The following is a 20,853-nucleotide window of genomic DNA, read 5'->3' as shown; positions in this document are numbered from 1 at the left end:
TATCGCTGTGTGATATACTAGGAGGCTGCTGTAGTCTCGAGATCAGCGAAGAACTCAAGAGAAAGTGGCTGGCGTCAAGTGTTGTTGCGCTGCCCAGGGAATGCTGCCACAGCGGGTTTGTCTATCTGCCGATAATAATAGTCCACGATAGCTTTTGATTAGGTGGCCGCAACGCCCGGAGAATGGTTTCCCCGGTCACGTGGGTGTCATTGGGGAGAAATTACGGCCTGAGATTCAAGGCATAAAACAGAGGTACTAGGAATGGTCATCCCATAATCGCACAAGAGTCAAATTAGAAAAACGAAAAAAAAAAAGAGTAACAAAACAAATGATAGAAGAGTTCATTAATCCGTACATTCGTCTGGCCGTTGTCACCTTCCACTGGAAAACTCTTACCACGAACGACCAACAACATCGAAAACCTCATTGCGCCATGTTCGTCCCAGACCTTGGCTCTCATCTCCCTCTTCAATGGCCTCTTGGGCCCGCAATCCTTCCTCACGCCACACTTTCACAATGCTACCAGGCGCATACACATCCTTGAAGACACCACCGCTCGGGGCCTCGAACCCGATCCGGGCCTCGATGTCCGTGTCTGCCATCGGCTTCAACCGGGCCAACACGGCCCGGACAAAGGTCGCCAGATCGTGAGGGTTGGCAATGCGAGCGGCCCGGAGCCGTTCTCGGGCGAAGACTAACTCTCGGTTAAGAGCAAAGGCCGCCTGGACGATGGACTCGGCGATTTTCTTCTCCAGTACTCGGCGGACCATATGCTTCAGGAATGGCTTGGTCAGCCACAGCAGGAATTTCCACTTGCTCTTGTGGACTTTGTAGTCAAGCTTATGGATCCGAACGCGCACGCCGCGAAGGGTAAAGATCTGCTCTAGTCGCTCCCGACCCACTTCCACATCGAGCGAGATATCAATCCCACGTTGGTCGAGATAGAAACTGGCAATGCCCTCATCTTTGATGCGGAAAAATGGCGATTGATGAGTTCGGAGCCAGTAGCCAAACTCGGACGCACTGATGTTCAGGCCGAAGACTGAGGCAGTGAATGTGGTTTTGAGGTCGGTCGCAGTCCGCTTCGAATGCTTCTTCAAGATATCGATGTCATTGCGCGTGGTGATGTGCATCCGATACGGAAGAAACGACGAATAGTTGACCGTGTGACCCGGCTCGAGGATGAGGCTCTCAATTAACAGGTCCATCTCGGGCGCGGAGAGTTCCAGACGCGGGATCGGGATATACTGAATGCTGCGAATGAGGAGGGGAAAGAGGATTTCAACCATGTCTGATGGCAACCGGCTCTTTCGGTCCTGGTAGCCGTCCCATGCGTCTCTAAACAGCTTGTTGGTCGCATCGACCAGCTTCGACACCTGCAGGTCCTCGGGGACAGTCCTGAGTGTGCGCTTGGCCTGCGCAAGGAAGGCATCCACGTCCTGACGCAGATTTGACTCGGCCCCAACCTTCTTTGATTTCTCTTTCAGCTCTTCCACCTTTTGGGGTGCTTCATCAAAGAATTTCGGGTCTGTCAGCAACTCTTGAACCGATGATCCAATCTCTGAAAACAAGTTCTCGAACTCGGGGTCATCGTTAGCATGCTTCAAGACCTGTTTAAACTTCTCCTCTAGCTTCTTCCACTCCTCGGCGTCCCCAAAGGACTGCAGCAGCGCCCAAAATCGATCCATTGCGAGTTTGAGGTCCTCGTTGATGTCTACCTCTTCCTCGGCCGTGGTGACAACCTCTGAGGCGGCGCTGGCATACAGATGTGCATAGCGCTGGACCAGCTGCACCAGGGTCGAAATGGAATCAGAGTAGTCTGTCCGTTCGCGCAATTTCATCACGGCCTGCTTCAGCCGGTGCAGTAGGGCACCTTTCTCCCGTCCCATGAGGTGCTCTTTGGCGCTATCAATAGCTTCGCGACCAGTTTCAGCGAGCCCATGGCCAGCAACCTCTGCTACTTTGGAAGCCTGCTGGCGAATCTCTTCATTAGATGGAGCGCGGCCATCATCGGCGCCGGGTCCCTTGACCGCGTTCAAATCTTTCAGAGATGGTTTCAACTGTTCTCCAACCTGTTTTGACGTATCAGACAAGGCATAAGCGGTGTCAGAGAAGATCTCCCGCCCAACAGTCGTCAGATCCTCGACAAAGAGCCGAAAGTCAGAATTGGTCAGGAGAAGCTTTCCTACGGTCCGCAGACTGTCATATGCTGGTTTAGAAAATATGTCAGCGTCTCGAGCGAGCATTCTGACTGAAGCACTTGTGTACTCCTACAGCGCAAATCATACCTGCTTTAGTATCCTGTCTAGCCTTGGCATTGGACGCACGACGAGCGACCTGGGACGTATCCAGCGAAGCTCGAGAACGAGACAAATGCCATAGGAACTCCTGCAGCTGGTCGTCACCGTTCTTTTCGCGCAGGAACTCAATGAATATTTCAATCCACAGGCGGCAGTCGCGGATGAGCTGACGACCAACGCTGCCGATATCCTGATTGCGGTAATTGAGGATGTCCGAGGCTAGAAGAGTCCGTAGATTGGTGATGGTCTGGTCGGTGGATGGCATGTAACCTTCGGACAGGGCCCGAAGCATCTGATAGCTATGCAGTTTCTGATGCAAGCGACCCTGACGCGATGTATCATCGTTGTAGCGAGGCAAAAGCGGTTCTGTTTCTCCTCTCGTCATGATGGCGGATGGATCGTGGTGGATACCCCACGGGCTTGTTACTACGTACACTCTCGGAAACACTAGAGACAACCGTCGATCACCGCTCTGGATGGTAGAGACCCTCGGGAGATGGGGGGAATTGATGGGATCAATTCTCCAGTGAGATGGATTAGATGAAATGGAGATCCAGTTTCATCAAGTCTGCCAGGAGAAGTCAGGTCTGAGAAGGTCAGTGATGCATCATCATGGCAGTTCGCAACTTGGACCGTAGTCTGCAGCTCCTCTCACTCTTGCGTCACTGCACCTTGGCACTTCGCTCTTGTCATGTGATTTTGTCCATGTCGAGTCGCGAGTATTGGACACAAAATGCCTCGTAGGAAGTAATCTAGTGGGCGAAAAAAAAAAACGTGTACATCCAGCTTAGCTTTTAATTACGACGGAACCCACGGTTATCAAGTAGGTAGGTATTGAATTGTCTTTCATCACAGCCGAGCTCTTAACCTTGCGATGGCACTGTTTTGGATGCATTGAACCAGTATCTCTTATCGGTGCTTCTTATCGATAAAGCTATTGGTCTAGACCATGCGGAGTATATTTGAGAGCTCTGCTTAGTGTGCAGGGACAACCATCGCCTTATACGGAGTAGGTAGCTGTACTTTCATAGGTATACGAGGTGGAGGCATCTGTATATCCAGGGGCTCTTTAGCACCCATTGGTAGAGTTACGGTGCACTGCTCTAGAATCGCTGGGCTACAACGAGATTTATATAGATCAACGCCTCCAATTACCGGTCACCTGCTTCCCTACGATCTGTGTGACTGCTACACAGTATCTGGGCATATGAACCAGCAATCAATCATTGAGATGGATATTCACACGATGAAAGATAGCAGAAGGGTGTGCAGGATGAATGACCAGACAATATTTTCGAAGTGCACATAGCTATGCTCATTATCTAATTGCATACATCCAACGCCCAGCCTCGTGGGAGTCTATTCGATTAGGAAGAGTCATTGACACCTCAGTCATCCATTATCCACATCATCAACCCTTGAGTGATTGAGTCATCCGGGACTAGTCAGCCCTAGAGGAATCATACTGAAGAAGTCTCCTAGTCCTAACTACTCCTTGCCCTTGAGTATGGTCTCCACAATCAGCCACATCGACTCGCCTACGAAGGCTGAAGCTGGGGTAGCATTGTCCGAAAGTAGTCAAAGCAAAGTGCGGAGTACTAGACGGGAGTCAGGACCAGGAGTGTCAGTGAGCGCATTGCTTCTGGGGGTGCGGTGTTGGACTCCAGCTGGATTTATCTAGTTTCCGGGTGTGACGGAAATTATGAAGCCTAGCTGGTTTCTTTTTTCTTTTTTTTCTTTTTTTTTGGTGGTTGGTTTAGTATCACCCTCCCCTTGCAAGCCAGAGAAGGCTGGCTGGCTGGCATAAGGCTGTTGGGAATGTCAATCCCAACCAGAAAGATTGGACTTTGGGGGGGGGACGAGCCTTGTTGATCAAGTCTCTGATCTACTCGGTATATATGGTCATGGTCATAGTTGTGTCTGACGAGTGACGATTGTGTGCTCTACGCATGCATATGTGCGTAGATACCTCCATACATAGACAGGATGATCATCGCCAGTTTGCCACTGGTCATCCATCAAATCAAGCTTTGTGATTCATGCCACTTGAATCTGGGGATAGCCTGGATTGTGGAGCATCGCAAGCAACTAACTACATACTACATGCATTTTCGTCTTTTGCAATGGATCTATCACTTTGCAGCAAGGGGGTTATCTGAGTGATTTAAGTGAGAGGGAAAATCGCTCACTACATAGATGGTAGGGATTGTGTGTCTTGTCTTGTTTGGCGCAGAAGGGAGGAAGAAGTACTGTACATCTGTATACTTGCAGAGCATGGAGTAGAATCCAGCTACTGCATTAGAAGCAGACTATTATTCCTGTAGTCGAGCCGTACTAAGTACTATAGTTCATATACATACTTGGAGTCAACAGGAACATTGGATTGATTTACTATTAATAATAATAATAATAATAATAATAATAATAATACTAATTAGTATAATGCGACCCTGATGCCCTACACAGTAAATTTCAGGTACTAAAGAGGTACCTTTCCGTTGGGGTCAGAAGTTTGGCTTCTTCCGGCTGCCCCATCGGCCGGCCCCGGTCGGTGGGTGGCGCTATTCCTTTTTGAGGTATATGCCTTAGAAACTGACTAAAATCAGTCATTCTTCGACAAAAAATCGCTCATGTTGTAGATTTGTAGTAGTTACTTAGTTAGTTAGTTATGTATGTAGTCTAGATAGTTGAGACTTGAGCGTAAGGCATGTCTGGATGGAATTGGAATTAAAAGGAGGTTTGATTCATGCCGATGCAGTGACGTGATGAGTGTGGTGCCACATCCATGCAGGGGTCTTATCAACTGACAATTAATTGCTTCCACTTCATCTTGATCTATTCTGAAGACTCAAACATGTGGTGTGTTCTATGAAGAAGAATCAACCTGAGACCGAGATTAGTAAATCCAGACTTCAGGGTGACTAAAGCAACCAAGCTCGGCCGTACTCCGTGCTCCAAGCCGCGTCTTCTGTGGAGAACACACTGAGAGCCTCTTTTTTTGTCTTTTGGAGTCCTTGGGACCTGGGATATCCAGTGTTTCCAAAGATTCACAGCTGGCTAGGGAACTAGCCTACTAGGTAACCAGATAGTTACAGAGGAACCAAGTAAACCAAAAAGAATCCCAAATCATATGAGTCCAGAACTTTTCCTCAGGGAGTTAGCCTGGGTTAGGCGTCAGGGAGCTCCAGTGATTAGCCTAATGTTTCTGCCACATGAGGATCGGCTCCACCAAGCCAGGGACTCTGTGTCGGGTCTAGTGGACAGTTGCCCAACTCAGCTGGACAATACGGGCATATTGCAATGGTTTAGTACCTCTTAGCGTCTGAAGTCTCTTATGTACACAGTAGTTCTGAGTCCTTGGGCGGCAAAACGAACCAGAACCACCAGAAAAATGGCGCATTAAGATTATCGGGATGCCATGCCCATAGTATCGGATACCGATCCTGGTCGGAATGTCTCCAATTCGTGCGACAACAACAGGTAGGTATACTCGAGATCACTACTCTCAACGAAATGAGTTGTGTGATACATTATTCAAGGTACATCTCTGTCCGTTTCTCCTCTGTCCAGTAGATTCTTCGGAGGCCGGAGCTCGACGCCTTGCTGCTACTGTCCTAGATCTATCCGCTGTGCGGAGAAGTCCAAAGGGAAATCAATCCCCTCATGAAGACATCTCCCGTCTGCTCCGGATGTTACAGAGCAACATAGGCAGTACGTACCCTACAGAGGACTACTATGACTGTGAGAAATGATTACGGAGGAACTGTAGCATCAATTGTAAAATTAGTATCAAAATTCCAACTAGGAGTCCTCCGTACTTCTTGCCTGGAAGTTGTATGATGTATACAAGCCCCTTAGGCTCCGAGTCATTCACTCAGCGGCAAACTTTGTACCCAAAAAGCAAAAATCGAGCCTCGAAAGGACCCTCGCACACCGTACATTCATCTGTAGACTCTGCCTGGAGAGATTCAAACTCCCGACATCTTCAATAGTAGAATGTCGATATTCGATATTCGATATTGATCATCATGCCCATTCCCATTATTAATTGACCTCTTTCTCTGGCTCTTTTTTTTCTCCGCATTTGTCGCATTTCCGAGGCACTTCCCTTCCCGTTCTCCACAGCCGTCCGAAGTTCTGCGACCCCCAATCATCCCAAAAGCTTCGTATCCTCATTGTTTCTGTGTACGAATCAATCGCAATCGTTCACTACCATGCAAATCGCCTCCCCCCCCCTGATATCCACCATCGCGATCCCGACCTCTCTGAGTGGCTCCCTTTCCCACCCGACTCTTCCCGACCGTTGACTGAAGGAGTCATCGACTAATCATCACAAACCTACAAGGGCCTGATTTCATCGTCTTTTGAAGACTCTAATTTAATTGCTTCCTTTGTAAGAGATCTCCAAACGGCTACTTCGTGCATCGTGACCTCCGGAATGTTGTGGGTGCCTCCTCAGGGGTTTCCAATGTTAGTGCGCATACATAAGAACAGACTGGCTCCTGTAGCCCTCTCTTCGTCTTCGTCTTCATCTTTATCTTTATCTTCATCTTCTGCTCTACGCTCTTCATTTTCTTCTTCTTCATCGTCGCCGTCGTCATCATCGTCGTCGTCATCGCCTTCTTCTTCCTCTTCCGTTGTTACTATTGATCCTCGCCGTCGAAGCACACTCGCCGTGGCTCACCGTTCCACAATGGCTCGATTTCCCGCCCATCAAAGCCGGCCGGTCCATGCGACCCCAACACCCTATGTAAACCATGCGGCTCCCATGTAAGTGCCTCACTCTTTAGAATCAACTTGGAGACCCGTCAAAGACTCTCCTGTCGCTAATCAATGCTTGTTTCCATCATGTCTAGTGAAGCCAACTACGATACTGCCAACCCTTCATACATTCGCAAATATCTCCGCACGTACGGCCTGACTCCCCCGCGCGCGGAGACATACGAAGTTCAGAAGACACGCTGTATGCGACACCCCAACACTGGCAACCATCCTGGCGCAATGGGATGTATTAACGGGATATAGGTCTGGCTCAATTGGCTCTCAAGCAGACCGCCATCGATAAATTCCTCTACCTCAGCACTTTGCGCAAGAACAATGTCCACCTGTTTTACCGCCTGATTACAGATCATCTCAAGGTATGTAGAGATCGACAGCGAGATTGCGCCATTGACACAAAATACTAACAATTTTGGTTTTTTTTTTTTTTTTTCTCTGCTAGGAATTGACTCCTTTGATTTACACCCCCGTCGTTGGAGAAGCGTGCCAAAGATGGTCGGAAATTTACCAGCAGCCGGAAGGTAAGTTTGTTTGTTTTTGGTTTTGTTTTTTTTTTTTCGGAAATCTTCCCCCATGTGCTAGCAATTATTCTCTAGCGGACCAAATCCGGCGCTAACATTGAACCTTCTTGTTCGAATTGCCTAGGCATGTACCTGAGCTGGGAGGACCGCGGTAATCTGGCTGCTGTCATCGCGAACTGGCCCCAGCCCAACGTGGAGATCACGTGCATCACCGATGGGTCCCGAATTCTGGGTCTAGGGGATCTTGGCATCAACGGCATGGGTATTCCCATTGGTAAGCTGGCGCTGTATACTGCATGTGCGGGAATCCGTCCCGAGGTCACCCTGCCCTTGACGCTCGATCTGGGGACAAGCAACAAGACGCTCCGGGAAGATCCGCTGTACATGGGCACTCGCCGTGACAAGATCAGCCCTGAGGAGGACCGGGAATTCATGGATGAGTTGATGGCCGCTTTGACCGAGCGCTGGCCTGGGTGAGTCATTCCCTTTCTTTTTTACCTTTTCTTTCTTCCCCAGATTCTCTTCCGAGAGAAAAAGAACCGGGCGCTAACGGCCGGCCGATCGGGATTATAGTATTGTCATTCAGTTTGAAGACTTCAAGAATCCTTTCCCCGCTCTGGAGCGATATCGGGACACCTACACCTGCTTCAATGATGACATCCAGGGTACTGGCGCTGTCATCCTCGGCGGTGTCATCAATGCTGTGAGGCGCTCGGGACTCCCCTGCAAGGAGCACCGCGCCGTGTTCTTCGGAGCCGGCAGTGCCGGTGTGGGTGTGGCCAAGCAGATTGTGGCCTTCTTCATGCGGGAGGGCATGACGGAGGATGAGGCCCGCGCCTGCTTCTACCTGGTCGATACCAAGGGTCTTGTCACTGCCGATCGTGGCGACAGGCTGGCGGATCACAAGGTCTACTTCGCTCGGACGGACAATGACGGCCAGCAGCTCAAGACCTTGGATGAGGTTGTCGACCATGTGAAGCCCACCATCCTCATGGGCCTGTCGACCCTGGGCGGCGTCTTCACCCCACAGATCCTGTCCAAGATGGCTGACTGGAACACCCACCCCATTATCTTCCCTCTGTCCAACCCTTCATCCAAGTCTGAGTGTGACTTTGAAAGTGCCATCACCCACACCGATGGCCGCGCCCTCTTCGCCTCCGGTTCTCCCTTCCAGCCTTTCTCCTTCAAGAACTCCGCCGGCGAGACCCAGACCTACTACCCCGGCCAAGGCAACAACATGTATGTCTTCCCCGGCATCGGTCTGGGTACCATCCTGTCCAAGGCGGTCAAGGTCACCGATGAGATGATCTACGCCTCCGGTGCCGCTATCTCACAAGCTCTGACTGCGGAGGAGATTGACCGAGGCCTCCTGTATCCCGACTTGACCCGCATCCGCCAGGTCAGCATTGTCGTGGCTCGTCGGGTCATTCGGGCCGCTCAGGAAGCGGGTGTTGATCGTGAGACTCCCCTGCGCACCATGAATGATGACAACCTGGACGCCTGGATCAAGGCTCGCATGTACGACGCTCACAGCGAGGTCATGGCCCTGGAGAGAGAAGTCGGTGCTCTTCTGTCAAACCTGGGTCCTGCCTCCCCATCCATCAACGGCTACATTGAGGATGAGACGAATGCTAAGCTGTAAACGGCATTTCTCCCGGTCTTCTCTTTTCCTTGGCGACTGTCAGTAGAGTTGAGGTCTTGACCTTTTTCCTCTCTTGATGCCTTTGGCACTTCTTTCCTTGTCCTCGCTTTTTGCTTTTCTCCTCCAAGATTGTGATCATCTTTCTGTAGCGCATCCTTTTCTTTTCTTCCTCTTTTTTTTTTTTTTGGTTTCGGCCTCTTGCATTGAAGGATGCCCCCGTGTCCCTGTATACCCTTTGCATACCGCTAATGACTCTGCCTGTTGTTTTTTTTTTTTTTCAAGTGGAGTTTGGGATTGTCGTCTAGCACTCTTGTTACTGGCCATGGAGTGTTTCATAGATAGACAGACACATAACATAAAAAGTTAGGTCAAACAGGTCATACAACCAGTACATTTCGGAATTCCACATACCTTATAGATCTCACTATATTGTTCTCGACTCGCAAGAAGTGGATCAGGGGCAGTGGAGATGCGGAGAGATTCATTGCCCCGACTGCAAAATCAAACAACAATCGATAATATGCCCGTTGTCCACATCCAGCGCCATCGCCCATTCGCTCCGAGGCTTCCAGCCCCAGCAGGCAGATCTCCTCTGCGCAATGGGTATACTGTGTAGTAGTAGGTGAATTAAGCTTACCTACGGAGTAGATCGATCATCATGCAGACCGAACGGGGGACTTTTGTCCCGTTGGGAATAGCTTTCTCCCATCTCCGCCGGTACTTGTGTTGCTCCACAGAGTTCACGCCTCACACGGTCACATTAATTGTTCACATCTCCGGGTCAATGATATCTGTATATAGAAGGGGGCGCACTGCCCTCCTTCCACGTTGGATAAATCTTTTCTTTTCTTTTGCGGAAACAGCATCTTTTCTTAATCCATTCTGATCTACCAGCATCACCATGCCCTCGCTCGCGGACCCCGTCACGCTTCCCTGCGGCCTGGTCTTCCCCAACCGACTGGTCAAGGTATGCTGTTCCCCCACTCCTGAACAGAACAAAAGCTCATCCCCTGTCTAGGCCGCACTGGCCGAAGCCATGACCGGATCCGATCACACCCCTACCCCCGAAATGATCGAGGTATACAACCAATGGGGCCAGGGCGGCTGGGGCGCCGTCCTCACCGGTATGTCGAACACCCCATATTCCCTCGCTAAACCCAACCCCCCCCCCCCCCCGGTATGAACGGAGAGATGGATGAGTAACCGCGAGGTTGTGTTCCACAGGTAACGTGCAGGTCGACGTCAACCACCTCGGCAACCCGTTCGACCCCGCCCTGGACGGCGAGTACACCGGCGCGGACACGAGCGCCGCGCTCGTGCAGACCTGGCGCCGCTACGCCGCCGCGTGCCAGCAGCACGGCGTGCCGTCGATCGTGCAGGTCAACCACCCGGGCCGGCAGTCGCCGCGCATCGCGGGCCGCAGGGGTATTTGTGCGGCGACGATCGCGCCCAGTGCGGTGCCGCTGCAGCTGGGGGGCGGGCTGGTGGAGCGGATTGCCAGTGCGCTGGTGTTTCCGGCGCCGAGGGAGATGACGCGGGCGGATATCGAGGCTGTGTCGAAGCAGTTTATTGATACGGCCCGGTTGATGGCGGATGCTGGGTTCTCCGGCGTGGAGCTGCATGGCGCACATGGCTACTTGATTGGTATGTTATGTTATGTCTTCTTCACCTTGTTTGGCGCTTTGGGGGTGAGGACATGAGGATTCTGATTGTAATTGTTCCCCCGCTAGACCAGTTCCTGAATCCCAAGGTATGCGCTCCCCGCCAACACGAGCAGACTGGCGAGGAAACCTAACAGATGAAAGACAAATCTCCGTACCGACGCATACGGCGGCTCGCCCGAGAACCGCGCCAAGTTCGTCCTCGACATCCTCGCCGCCATCCGCAAAGTCGTGCCCCCGACGTTCTGCATCGGCATCAAGTTCAACTCCGCAGATCACAGCTCCTCCGCCTTCGAAGACACCATGACGCAGATCAAACTGCTCGTCGACGCGGGCATCGACTTCCTCGAAGTCAGCGGCGGAACATACGAGGATCCACAGGTCTCTCCCCCCTTCCCCTTCCCCCAACTTAAGACCCCAAGACGCAGCATCACAGACTAACGCCCCCCAAAACAGATGGTGGCCTCCAACCCCGTCGCCGCCGCCGCCGCCGCCGCCGCGCCGCAGAAATCCCAGCGCACGCTCGCCCGCGAAGCCTTCTTCCTCGAATTCGCCCGCGAAACCCGCAAGCGCTTCCCGACCCTCGTCCTCATGCTCACGGGCGGGTTCCGCACGCGCGCCGGCGCCCAGTCCGCCCTCGCCGAGAACGCGTGCGACCTGGTTGGCATTGGGCGTCCCGCAGCCGTGAAGCCGAGCTTCGCGCGGATGCTGCTGGACGAGAGCGTGGAGGACGAGGAGGCGAGGCTGGAGCTGAAGAAGGTCAAGATGCCGTTTCTGGTGCGGCTGCTGCCGATTCGGAATGTGGGGGCTGGGTTAGAGAGTGTAAGTGTGCATCTTTTTTTTTTTCTTTCTGATTTCGATTTGGTTTGGTATTTATGGGTGAGAGGATGAGATTGGGATGCTAATGCTTTTTTTTTTTTGTCTTGCCTGCTAGACGTATTATGCGGGTCAGATCCAGCGGATAGGGAAGGGGTTGAAGACGTCGGCGCCGGTGTGAGCTTGAATTTGAATTGGAGGTTGTACAGTGTACAGAGAGAGTAAGTGGCTGAGGACGGACTGTATATGTTGTTGCTACTATCTACTGCTAATCCTAATAATATCAACATATCATGATTCTTAATCATCGCCTTTGTCTCTATGCTATTGAATTCTCTAGCTGACCTTAACTATCCCTGATATATCTTCTCTTCACTGTGGATTATATGAAGTTCTATGTATACATGTATACCCGCGTGCTGCCTATACGCAACCGATGACGTCGATGTCAACAATACAAAAACACATCCTGTTTTTCTTGCAGGACAGCAAAGCATTACATTACTCGCTATGCTTCTCGTATATAGAGATTGCTCTGCGAGGAAGAATGGCGTCCCTCGACTTTGAATCTGATGCGACTTCATTGCTACCACGGCTGAAACAATGACAGGGCAGAAGCACACAGTTGCGGTGGTCGGATCGGGGAATTGGTACATCTTTTCCTCTCTCTCTCTCTCTCTCTCCCCCCCCCCCACGAGGATTAAAGAGAGATAGAATAAGATAACAGGTGAAAACAAGGGGATCGACGATCGCCAAGATCCTCGCCGAAAACACCAGAGAACATCCCGATGTCTTCGAAGAGAAAGTGCAGATGTGGGTCTTTGAAGAGGACGTGACCGTCCCCGAGTCCTCGCCGCACCGCGGCCAGCTCGGCGACAAGACCTACAAGCTCACTGAGCTGATTAACAATGTCCACGAGAACGTCAAGTACCTCCCCGGCACGGCGCTGCCGGACAACGTGGTCGCGAACCCGGACCTGCTCGACGCCGTCAAGGCCGCGACGCTGCTCGTCTTCAACCTCCCGCACCAGTTCATCGACAAGACGCTCGAGCAGCTGAAAGGCCACGTGCGCCCGTACGCGCGCGCCATCTCCTGCGTCAAGGGCGTCGAGGTCGCCGATGGCCGGGTCACGCTGTTCTCGGAGCTGATCATGCAGAAGCTGGGGATCTACTGTGGGTCGCTGTCTGGCGCGAACATCGCCCCCGAGGTCGCGGCCGAGATGTTCTGCGAGACCACGATCGGGTATGACCCGCCACCCATGGACCTGGATTCCGAGCAGGAGGGCTCCCCCGATAACCGCCACAAGATCGACAAGCAGCGCCAGCACCGCGTCTCCACCACGAGCACCGTGCTGCACCGCGTGCCGGACGAGTACCCCACCGTCGACGGCAAGCTGCTCCACCGCCTCTTTGAGCGGCCCTATTTCCATGTTCATGTCGTCCCTGATGTCGCGGGCGTGGCGCTTTGTGGCGCGCTGAAGAACATCGTCGCGCTGGCTGCCGGGTTCGTGGCTGGTAAGGGGTGGGGGGAGAACTCCAAGGCCGCTATCATCCGCATCGGAATGATGGAGATGCTCCGCTTTGGACGCATTTGGTTCCCTGACTCGGTCGATGGAAAGACCTTCACCGAGGAGAGCGCCGGCGTCGCGGATCTGCTGACCTCCTGCTCCGCTGGACGGAACTTCCGGTCCGCGAAACATTCGGTCGAGAAGGGGGTGAGCGTGGACGAGATCGAACAGTCCGAGCTGAATGGGCAGAAGTTGCAGGGTACATCGACGGCGCGGGCTGTCTGCGACTTCCTGTCGACGCATGGAAAGGCGGACGAGTTCCCATTGTTCAACGCTGTGAATGGTATGTACTATGTAGACCCTCGGGCATATTGTATTTGAACTAATGGGCGATAGGTATCCTCGATGGCAAGGTCAGTGTTGACGAGCTACCAAAGTTGCTGAAGTGATGGTGCACTAGATGTTAGAGACATGCCGTAATGATCCAAATTAATCCATTTGAAGAGAAGATAACTCGTATCTGAGATAATGGCTGTCCCATTGTAGTCATATCCGCGCAATCGAACAGCCTCTGGTGGAGCATTGGGGAATGAGTTTAGAGAGGATCAAACGGCGCTATATCCTCACTTCCCCAGAAATCTCCAGACAACCCTTCCAGCGTCTGAAAATCCGGCATCCAGAACGGACAGTCCTCCTCGAGATCAATCCAGGGCGCAAGCTGGAATGCCATGCGTACTCCATGATCATCGGCCGAGGGGTCCATTTGACCTGCCGGAGGGGCATCTGCCGCGGGCCCTCCCCCAGAATATTCCTTACATGTACCAGGTGTGGTGCTCTGCAAAGCGAGGTTTGTTCCGCTGTGCTGCGCGGTCATGAGTTCGGCCATGCCGACTTTCTTGGCAGCATCGCTGGTGTTACTACCCTCGAGCTTCTCCATGGCCGCGTTGACGAGCATCTCGAATGCATCGCGGTACTTCTTCACCCATGCCGCGCGCTCGCCCATGACGAAGAGGACGGTCGAGCAGGCGCGGATGTCGTTGCTCATCTGTACCGACCATACTTCGTTCGTGTGTGTCCATAGGGCATACAGCAGGGTGATCCCCGCCATGAAGACCGTCTGGACGGCCAGGAAGGAATGTCCGTATTCCAAGGTCTGGTGGAGGCGCTTGTGCGTCTGGCAGATGTCACCGGCTGCTCGGAGGCAAATCGGGTAATAAGGGTCGGATAATGGGAGGGATGGTAGGAATGGCTGGATCAAGAGCCGTAGAGCTCGATTGTAGTGCAGCATGGGATAGTCGAGATCGGTTCCGCTGAAGCGCAGCAAAGCGGACCGCTTCCACTCTTCCAACTCGCTGAATAGACGATCCATCTTGGACTTTATGGAGTCCAAAGGGCGATCCGCGCGGTAGATCTTATGTTGGATCCTCGAATCAATCCGACGTAGCTTGAACAGGTAGATTGCGAAGGTCAACGAGGTGATCCTGCCCGTCCGTGGAGTAGCTGTCAACATAGCGGGATCCCGAACATCGTCATCCACGTCCGCCGGCAAGGGGATATCAATGTGACGGTCTGCGATGCTGAAAGGTCGACCAAGTGACATGGAGATGACTCTCTCCAGGTAATAGACCGTCCAAAATAGTCGACGCCGCATTTGCGCACTCCACGGGTCGAGATTTACCTCGTTGGCTTTTCTGTGCAGGCCCAGATCAATGGCGGTTCGCATGGCAAGCCCGACAATGTACCATAAGCCATGGCTTGATGCCGAGCGAAGATGATACACTACCAGCAGAGTCATGGCCTCTATGTTTTCAATGGACCGTGTCTCACACATGGCAGGGACCTGCTGTAGAGCAGTAGTGTAGAATCGCTAAAGCATTGTCAGCGCACGAGACTCCAACAAAAGCCGCTGTGAGGCCTACCTCCGGTGGAATATATGCGTATTTCTCACTGAGCTGAATTGCTGTGGCTCCCATTGCATACACTAGATACAACTTGAATAAGTTGAATCTATCCGCCTTGGAGAGCTCTTCCCGTTTGGTTCTGGCTAGCCTCCAGCGGGACTCATGCAGTTTCCACAGCTCCGCCCGATCGAGGAACGGGTAGCGAACATGAAGCCTCGTCAAATAGGCGTGCATGATCCGTGTTCCCATCTCATCGTTCGGCGGCTCAGTACTCTGGGCCAGCAGCTCCTCCATCCGAAGGGGGGATCGCGGGTTGTCAGACGCGCTACCCTGACCACTAACAGGTTGGGGTGGCAGCCCTGTCAGAGGCCTCCCTTGACCGACGATCCCACCAGTGCTTCTGGTAGATCTCTGCTGTGACCGAGACGGCGCGAGAACCTGATTCCACACCGTTGCTTGGACCATTTCGCTGAGGTTGGCTGCCAGTGAAAGCCCGGAGCTTGAGCCCACATACGCCGGTGCTTCTACGGAGTTGAGTGCGAGAAAACCTACAAGCTCTCCGACAGTATTGTTGTTTAGATTAGAAGTAGAGGCTGACTGGGTGGTTTCCTGACTTTGTGGAGACAGGAGCGCTGGACGAGCGGCTTCGTTGCTGGAATTGGTGCTTGCCAGCGTGGCCAGTTGAGATTCGAGATAGGCGATGCGCTCTTCTAGAGCACGAGTATAGCTGCTCTTTATTAGCATGCAGTATAAGGTCAAATGCAACAAGATCCTGTTCAGGTTCCCATGAAGAACCTGGTAAACGCACCCGTTCGACTGGCCACTTTCTCGCCGAAGGACGGTCTGTTTATCACATGAAACCCCGGCTTTGCGGCAATTGGAGCAGTTAGGATAGTCATTGTCACACTGGTATGTCGATCAGCCATGAAGATTCCATAGATGCTGCATCAATCTTCAGCCAACCTTTTGCTTTCTGGTCTTACAGCGTGTGCAAGATGTTCTTACGCGCTTTCGACTGTTGTGGTTTGCTTGGGGGGATAGGGAGGGCTGCTCGAGGATATCCATCTTAAACACTCAGATAGTTATTCATCTTCCTCAGCAGCAAGAATAAGGATGATTTTGATGGAACCCGATAGTTGGAGTAGATATGTTGATGGATGAAGTTCAGAGGCTGCCAAGACACGCAAGATAGTTGTGGTCCACCAGTCTTGCAGCCGGTATTTAAGGCTTCCAAAGACATCAAGCGAGTGACTATTTATTGGAAATATTTTTTTCAATAGAGTGAGCCTTATGCTCGCACCTAATTTATATTACATATTCCGAAGCTTTGAGTCACTTTCGAGACTTGTCTATATCTATATTTGGATCAGATGTGATGTTTATGGTGATTCTATAGCTTGAAACAAACGCCATCAATGCACTCATCAAGATTCGCTCAGACATGGGATCGGAAAACAAATCATGACTGCTGTGCTGCATGTTCCTGAGATGGCAGCACAGCACCGACGGGATGTTGCCCTGTAGGCAGTACCCCCCCCTTTGCCTCGCCATTCACGACCTTCTCCGACTTCAGGGGAACCCCGATTGCATTAGGCTGTTCTTCATCCGGCCTTTGTGCCGTATCTTGACTTTCTTCCTCCTCTCCTGGTTCCTTAGGCCGTTCGAGACCACGATCCCGGATAAAGAGACAGGCAATAAAACACAACCCAATGAGAGGAACCTGCAGGATGAAAACGCCTCTTGAGGCTTTGGCATAAGCATTGAGGATCTGTGACCAGTCCGACGCGGATATATCAGATGACGAGGGAAGGGAATAAGACGAATGAGACAGGTATTGATAGCCCTGTGGGAGGTTGGCTCGCAGTGTTGCCTGCAAGACGGCAGCAGAGACAGCCAGTCCACATGCACCTCCGAAGCAGCGGAAGAAATTGCGGTCCGATATCACTACTGCCCGATGAGACTTCGTACAGTGAGCCTGGAACGCAATCATTGTCGGCTGGAAAGTCCAGCCAACGCCGAGGCCTGCGATGCCGACAACGACCGCGATCACAGCAGGATGGGTATGTTGGTCAAATAATAGCATCAGGCCCGCGCCCCTGCAATAATTATGTGATTAGACACCCGCAAACGAGATGTGAGGGCTCTTCAGAAGAAACTTACAGTGTCCAAAGTCCAAAGCCAGCCCAAATTACTTCCCCATATCGCTTGGTTCGAGAGATATAATGTCCAGACACGATGGACGCAATTGACTGGCAGCCGACCATTGGAGCTGTCAGGGCTGCCGAGACAATTGGAGACCATCCTCGTGCGTTCTGATAATATAGTGGGAGATAGTACAGATATGATTGATAGACGGCACCTAAAAGAAAGCTCTGTGGAAACAAAGCACACAGAACCTTGTTCTTGAAGAACACCACTACCTAGCAGTTAGCCTTGATCGGCCGTCTAATCCCGCGAGTCAGTAGCTTACCTGGAAGCATGGGCAGAGTGGCCACTTTCCACTCGATAAAGACAAATGCAACGAGCGAGCAAGTCCCAATGACAAGCATGCTTATCACCATCGCGGAATTCCATTGGAAGTAGGAGCCACCGCCAGATATCGGGATGAGCAGGAAGATGATTCCAATGGACGAAGCGATGATACCGAAATAGTCGATCCGTCTCAGATTCTCCATAACACCGTCTTTGCGGGCATTATTCGGAATCAGGAAATAGCCGACGACGGCGGAACATGCTGCCAAAGGGGACAGGAGCCAAAAGAATCCGCGCCATGTCGATTTCATGATGAAGGCTGCCGCGATGAATGGTCCTATCACATTGCCCATTCCCAAGGAGCCACCGAGGATTCCTTGATACTTCCCACGTTCCTCGAGCGTCACAATATCAGATACAATGATCATCGTCAGTGAAGTGACACCACCTCCTGCAACACCAGCGAAACCCCGGAATACATAAAACATGGCTGCATTCTGTGATAGGCCACAAAGCAAATCCGCAATACATAGCAGACCAATTGCCGACAAGTAAACGATTTTTCGACCAAAGATATCCGAAAGACGGCCATACAGCACCGTGAACACGGTATTTGCTATCAAGGAAGATGTACCCGCCCAAGATATTGTGTTTTCAGCATTGAGGTCTTTCGCGATAGTGGGCAAAGTGACACTGATGCCATTCTGGTCAACGAACGTGATGAGCAGAGACACCGCAAGGCCAGAGAAAACAATCAATAGCTGGACGATTGGTAGGATGTTTGTCTGGTCATGTAAGGCCTTTTCGGCGGCCTGTTGTCGATTCATCCTGGCCTACCACTAGCATCCAACCGCATTTATGTGAGACTGGTTTGTTCTCGTTCGACTGGCATAGGCGTAGGTCTGTAGGGAAAACACTGCCTCTCGAATGATGGTGATCGTGCAAGTATTCAACAAAGAAGATTCCCCTGTGAAGGATGATTTAGATCTAAAAAAAAAAAAAAAAAAGGCTCTGCTAGCTCCTAGCAGATGCAACAACTATCAATTATCTTCTTGATAGAGGATACGCCTGGACAATCTAATAGATACCTATTCAAGAGTGACATCCGCTGAGAAACAGAGTATGATTCGAATATATATATGCTTGTTTTTATCTTGTATTAGTATCGGATTCCTCCCCGACAGAGTCACAATCAACCAAGGAATCAGCCATTTCCACGTCTACGGCTTCGGACATAACTTCCGTATTGGTTTCCAAAGAGGAACGTCGGTTTAATTCCGCATCACCTCTTGGAGCTTGTTGGCGCACACTGAAAGTAGGTGTGGAGAATTGTAGTCGGCAATTGCCGATCTTTCTTCGGACGTCCGATATCTAGTTCTTTCAAATTTCAACGGCTCGGTGCCGCATTCCACACTAGGACTGCAGAAATGCAGATAGTGTCCATGTTGAACAAGCCTAGTAGTACTTGAGGTTTCTCCTAATTGAGGCACACACTGAAAATAAGAATTCGGTTCTTGAAAAACACGAAGTGTGTGATGTTTGAAGAATAAGAAAACGTACGAAGATACTGTGGGGAAGATGACATACCCACTGATGGTCACATGACTCTGACCTTGGTGCTACGGACTTGGTCGACAAAGTAAGGATATACATCGATCGTGTGGTCTTGTTGCCCAAGTATAGGGCACTGATCTACTTATCTTGATGTATTAACAGAAAATCCATAGAAGTGTCCAGTAGATGGTATGCCATAAAATTTGCTGGAACCAGAACAGTCCCTGTTAGAAGACACAACTCTCAACTTTCCATACTGCTGTACAAACGGTAGCCAACAGTGGTGACTAATTGGCATACTCTAGTCGGCTACAGTGGAAACCCCGAATTTCAGGTATGTGCAGGTGATATTGAGGCCGGCAAGTTCCCCGGCGTCCATAGCGGTTGATTTTGTCTTGTATTGACTGGTGAGGCTATCGCGTATCCGTGGGCCTGGGCCATACGATCAACGTGATTGCTGCCTTGACCCGGCAGCACAGGAGGGCCCATATTTCTCCCAACAGCGTCTTGCCCAGGTAAGGGGTTTTGTGGCAAGTAGGATGCACCAGTCACGTTGCCTTGATTCGGAAAAAAGCTCTGATTTAAAGCTCCGCATGTAGTGCAGGTAAACTCAATTCTGAAACTGCTCAGACCAATTGATGGCGCAGAAGCATGCCCAATATTCCTTGGATGCGGTGACGACTCGAATTGATCTGCCTCCGGTGCTGGGGCCATGTGTGGCGGTGATGGTATGAAGGTTGAGTGCTGATCATTGCCTCGATGGATATTATGACCCAGCAGAGGTTGCTGTGGCAGAGTGCCCAGTGGGTGCTGTACTTGCGACATTGATGGCGCTGAATTAGAGCGTTGCGGTGAATGCTGAGGCTGCACGGCTTCAGGTCTAAGTTTTGCAGTTCCGCGAGCTGCGGTCTGTAGATTATCGCCTTGCTCCGCGGACGACTTTGCACCAAATTCCGATGTGACAGCGTCTGATATCCATCTCTGCTCGGAAGGGACATTGTAGGCCGAGCCGCTGAGAGATGGCGCTGGAGGTATTTGAGTGTCTTGCCGGTGGTCATTGGGAAAATCGCAAGATTGTGATTCTTCGTGCTGATTTTGTGGTAACCGGTGTTGCAATTTTATAAGAGCTCGGTGTGCTTGTCTTATGGATATGTCGTGCCCATGATACCGCTTCACTGCATCCACCACATCTTTTCCTTTAACCTTCTGGCTCAGATCAAACAACTTCGGTATCTCACTAAGTAGAAATCGAACATGCGAAGCCTCAGACCGGGAAGGGGTTGTTCCAAGTAAGGTGGCGTGTCTTCGACAGCTGTGGCTGTCCTGAAGACTGGTGATGTAGGTCTCGCTTTTATTCGTACGGCTGACGACGCGGAAGCAGCAGTTGTCAGAAGATCGACATCCGATCACAACACTTTTCTTGTTGCTTCGAATCACTCGGAGTTCCCAGTGTTGCCTAACCGATATACTGCGCACTACCGTTTTGAACTCGTCAAGTGAGACGAATCGTTGGCCCGCATGGAGCCCAGAATACATCTCCGCCATGACAAGTCAATAATATCAATCGTAGAGCCGTTAGAACAGAATTCTTGTAACAATCGCATTTCATCCGTGATTCAAGCAGTTCTGATAGCCTCGAAGTACTGTCTCGAAGGCTACATCAATTGGGTTGGGCATTGTGGATGCGTAGGAGCTCTACT

General features: G+C 51.4%; 6 protein-coding genes across 6 annotated transcripts, besides 8 other annotated features; 3 read left to right on the top strand and 3 right to left on the bottom strand.

The window, feature by feature from the left end:
- Window positions 1–392: 392 nt before the first annotated feature.
- ACLA_080120 (uncharacterized protein) lies at window positions 393–2,685 on the bottom strand (the record flags this gene model as incomplete). The annotated part of the gene is made up of 2 exons (XM_001267753.1): window positions 393–2,209; window positions 2,289–2,685. The coding sequence occupies 2 exons, from the start codon at window positions 2,683–2,685 to the stop codon at window positions 393–395; spliced, it is 2,214 nt and encodes a 737-aa protein (XP_001267754.1).
- Window positions 2,686–4,017: 1,332 nt separating this feature from the next.
- Window positions 4,018–4,046: a microsatellite.
- Window positions 4,047–4,695: 649 nt separating this feature from the next.
- Window positions 4,696–4,735: a microsatellite.
- Window positions 4,697–4,735: a microsatellite.
- Window positions 4,736–6,882: 2,147 nt separating this feature from the next.
- Window positions 6,883–6,918: a microsatellite.
- Window positions 6,919–6,993: 75 nt separating this feature from the next.
- On the top strand, window positions 6,994–9,242 carry ACLA_080110 (NAD-dependent malic enzyme; the record flags this gene model as incomplete). The annotated part of the gene is made up of 6 exons (XM_001267752.1): window positions 6,994–7,070; window positions 7,157–7,263; window positions 7,326–7,438; window positions 7,522–7,600; window positions 7,725–8,073; window positions 8,174–9,242. 6 exons carry the CDS (start codon window positions 6,994–6,996, stop codon window positions 9,240–9,242), a joined length of 1,794 nt encoding a protein of 597 aa, XP_001267753.1.
- A 901-nt stretch (window positions 9,243–10,143) lies between these two features.
- ACLA_080100 (NADH:flavin oxidoreductase/NADH oxidase family protein) lies at window positions 10,144–11,794 on the top strand (the record flags this gene model as incomplete). Its single annotated transcript, XM_001267751.1, has 6 exons — window positions 10,144–10,209; window positions 10,261–10,366; window positions 10,467–10,886; window positions 10,973–10,992; window positions 11,048–11,284; window positions 11,360–11,794. The coding sequence occupies 6 exons, from the start codon at window positions 10,144–10,146 to the stop codon at window positions 11,792–11,794; spliced, it is 1,284 nt and encodes a 427-aa protein (XP_001267752.1).
- Window positions 11,376–11,408: a microsatellite.
- Window positions 11,381–11,408: a microsatellite.
- Window positions 11,795–12,322: 528 nt separating the features above from the next.
- On the top strand, window positions 12,323–13,675 carry ACLA_080090 (glycerol-3-phosphate dehydrogenase family protein; the record flags this gene model as incomplete). The annotated part of the gene is made up of 3 exons (XM_001267750.1): window positions 12,323–12,369; window positions 12,458–13,569; window positions 13,623–13,675. 3 exons carry the CDS (start codon window positions 12,323–12,325, stop codon window positions 13,673–13,675), a joined length of 1,212 nt encoding a protein of 403 aa, XP_001267751.1.
- Window positions 12,382–12,402: a microsatellite.
- Window positions 13,676–13,821: 146 nt separating the features above from the next.
- Window positions 13,822–16,026, bottom strand: ACLA_080080 (putative C6 transcription factor; the record flags this gene model as incomplete). Its single annotated transcript, XM_001267749.1, has 3 exons — window positions 13,822–15,093; window positions 15,146–15,837; window positions 15,936–16,026. The coding sequence occupies 3 exons, from the start codon at window positions 16,024–16,026 to the stop codon at window positions 13,822–13,824; spliced, it is 2,055 nt and encodes a 684-aa protein (XP_001267750.1).
- A 560-nt stretch (window positions 16,027–16,586) lies between these two features.
- Window positions 16,587–18,426, bottom strand: ACLA_080070 (putative MFS transporter; the record flags this gene model as incomplete). The annotated part of the gene is made up of 3 exons (XM_001267748.1): window positions 16,587–17,223; window positions 17,288–17,543; window positions 17,598–18,426. 3 exons carry the CDS (start codon window positions 18,424–18,426, stop codon window positions 16,587–16,589), a joined length of 1,722 nt encoding a protein of 573 aa, XP_001267749.1.
- Window positions 18,427–20,278: 1,852 nt separating this feature from the next.
- Window positions 20,279–20,677: a mobile genetic element.
- Window positions 20,678–20,853: the final 176 nt, after the last annotated feature.

The sequence above is a fragment of the Aspergillus clavatus genome, genomic scaffold, assembly GCF_000002715.2.
Source record: "Aspergillus clavatus NRRL 1 1099423829806 genomic scaffold, whole genome shotgun sequence".
NCBI classification, from domain to species: Eukaryota; Fungi; Ascomycota; class Eurotiomycetes; order Eurotiales; family Aspergillaceae; genus Aspergillus; species Aspergillus clavatus.
Note: the sequence above shows the minus strand (reverse complement) of the source record. Positions and strands in the feature narration are given on the sequence as shown.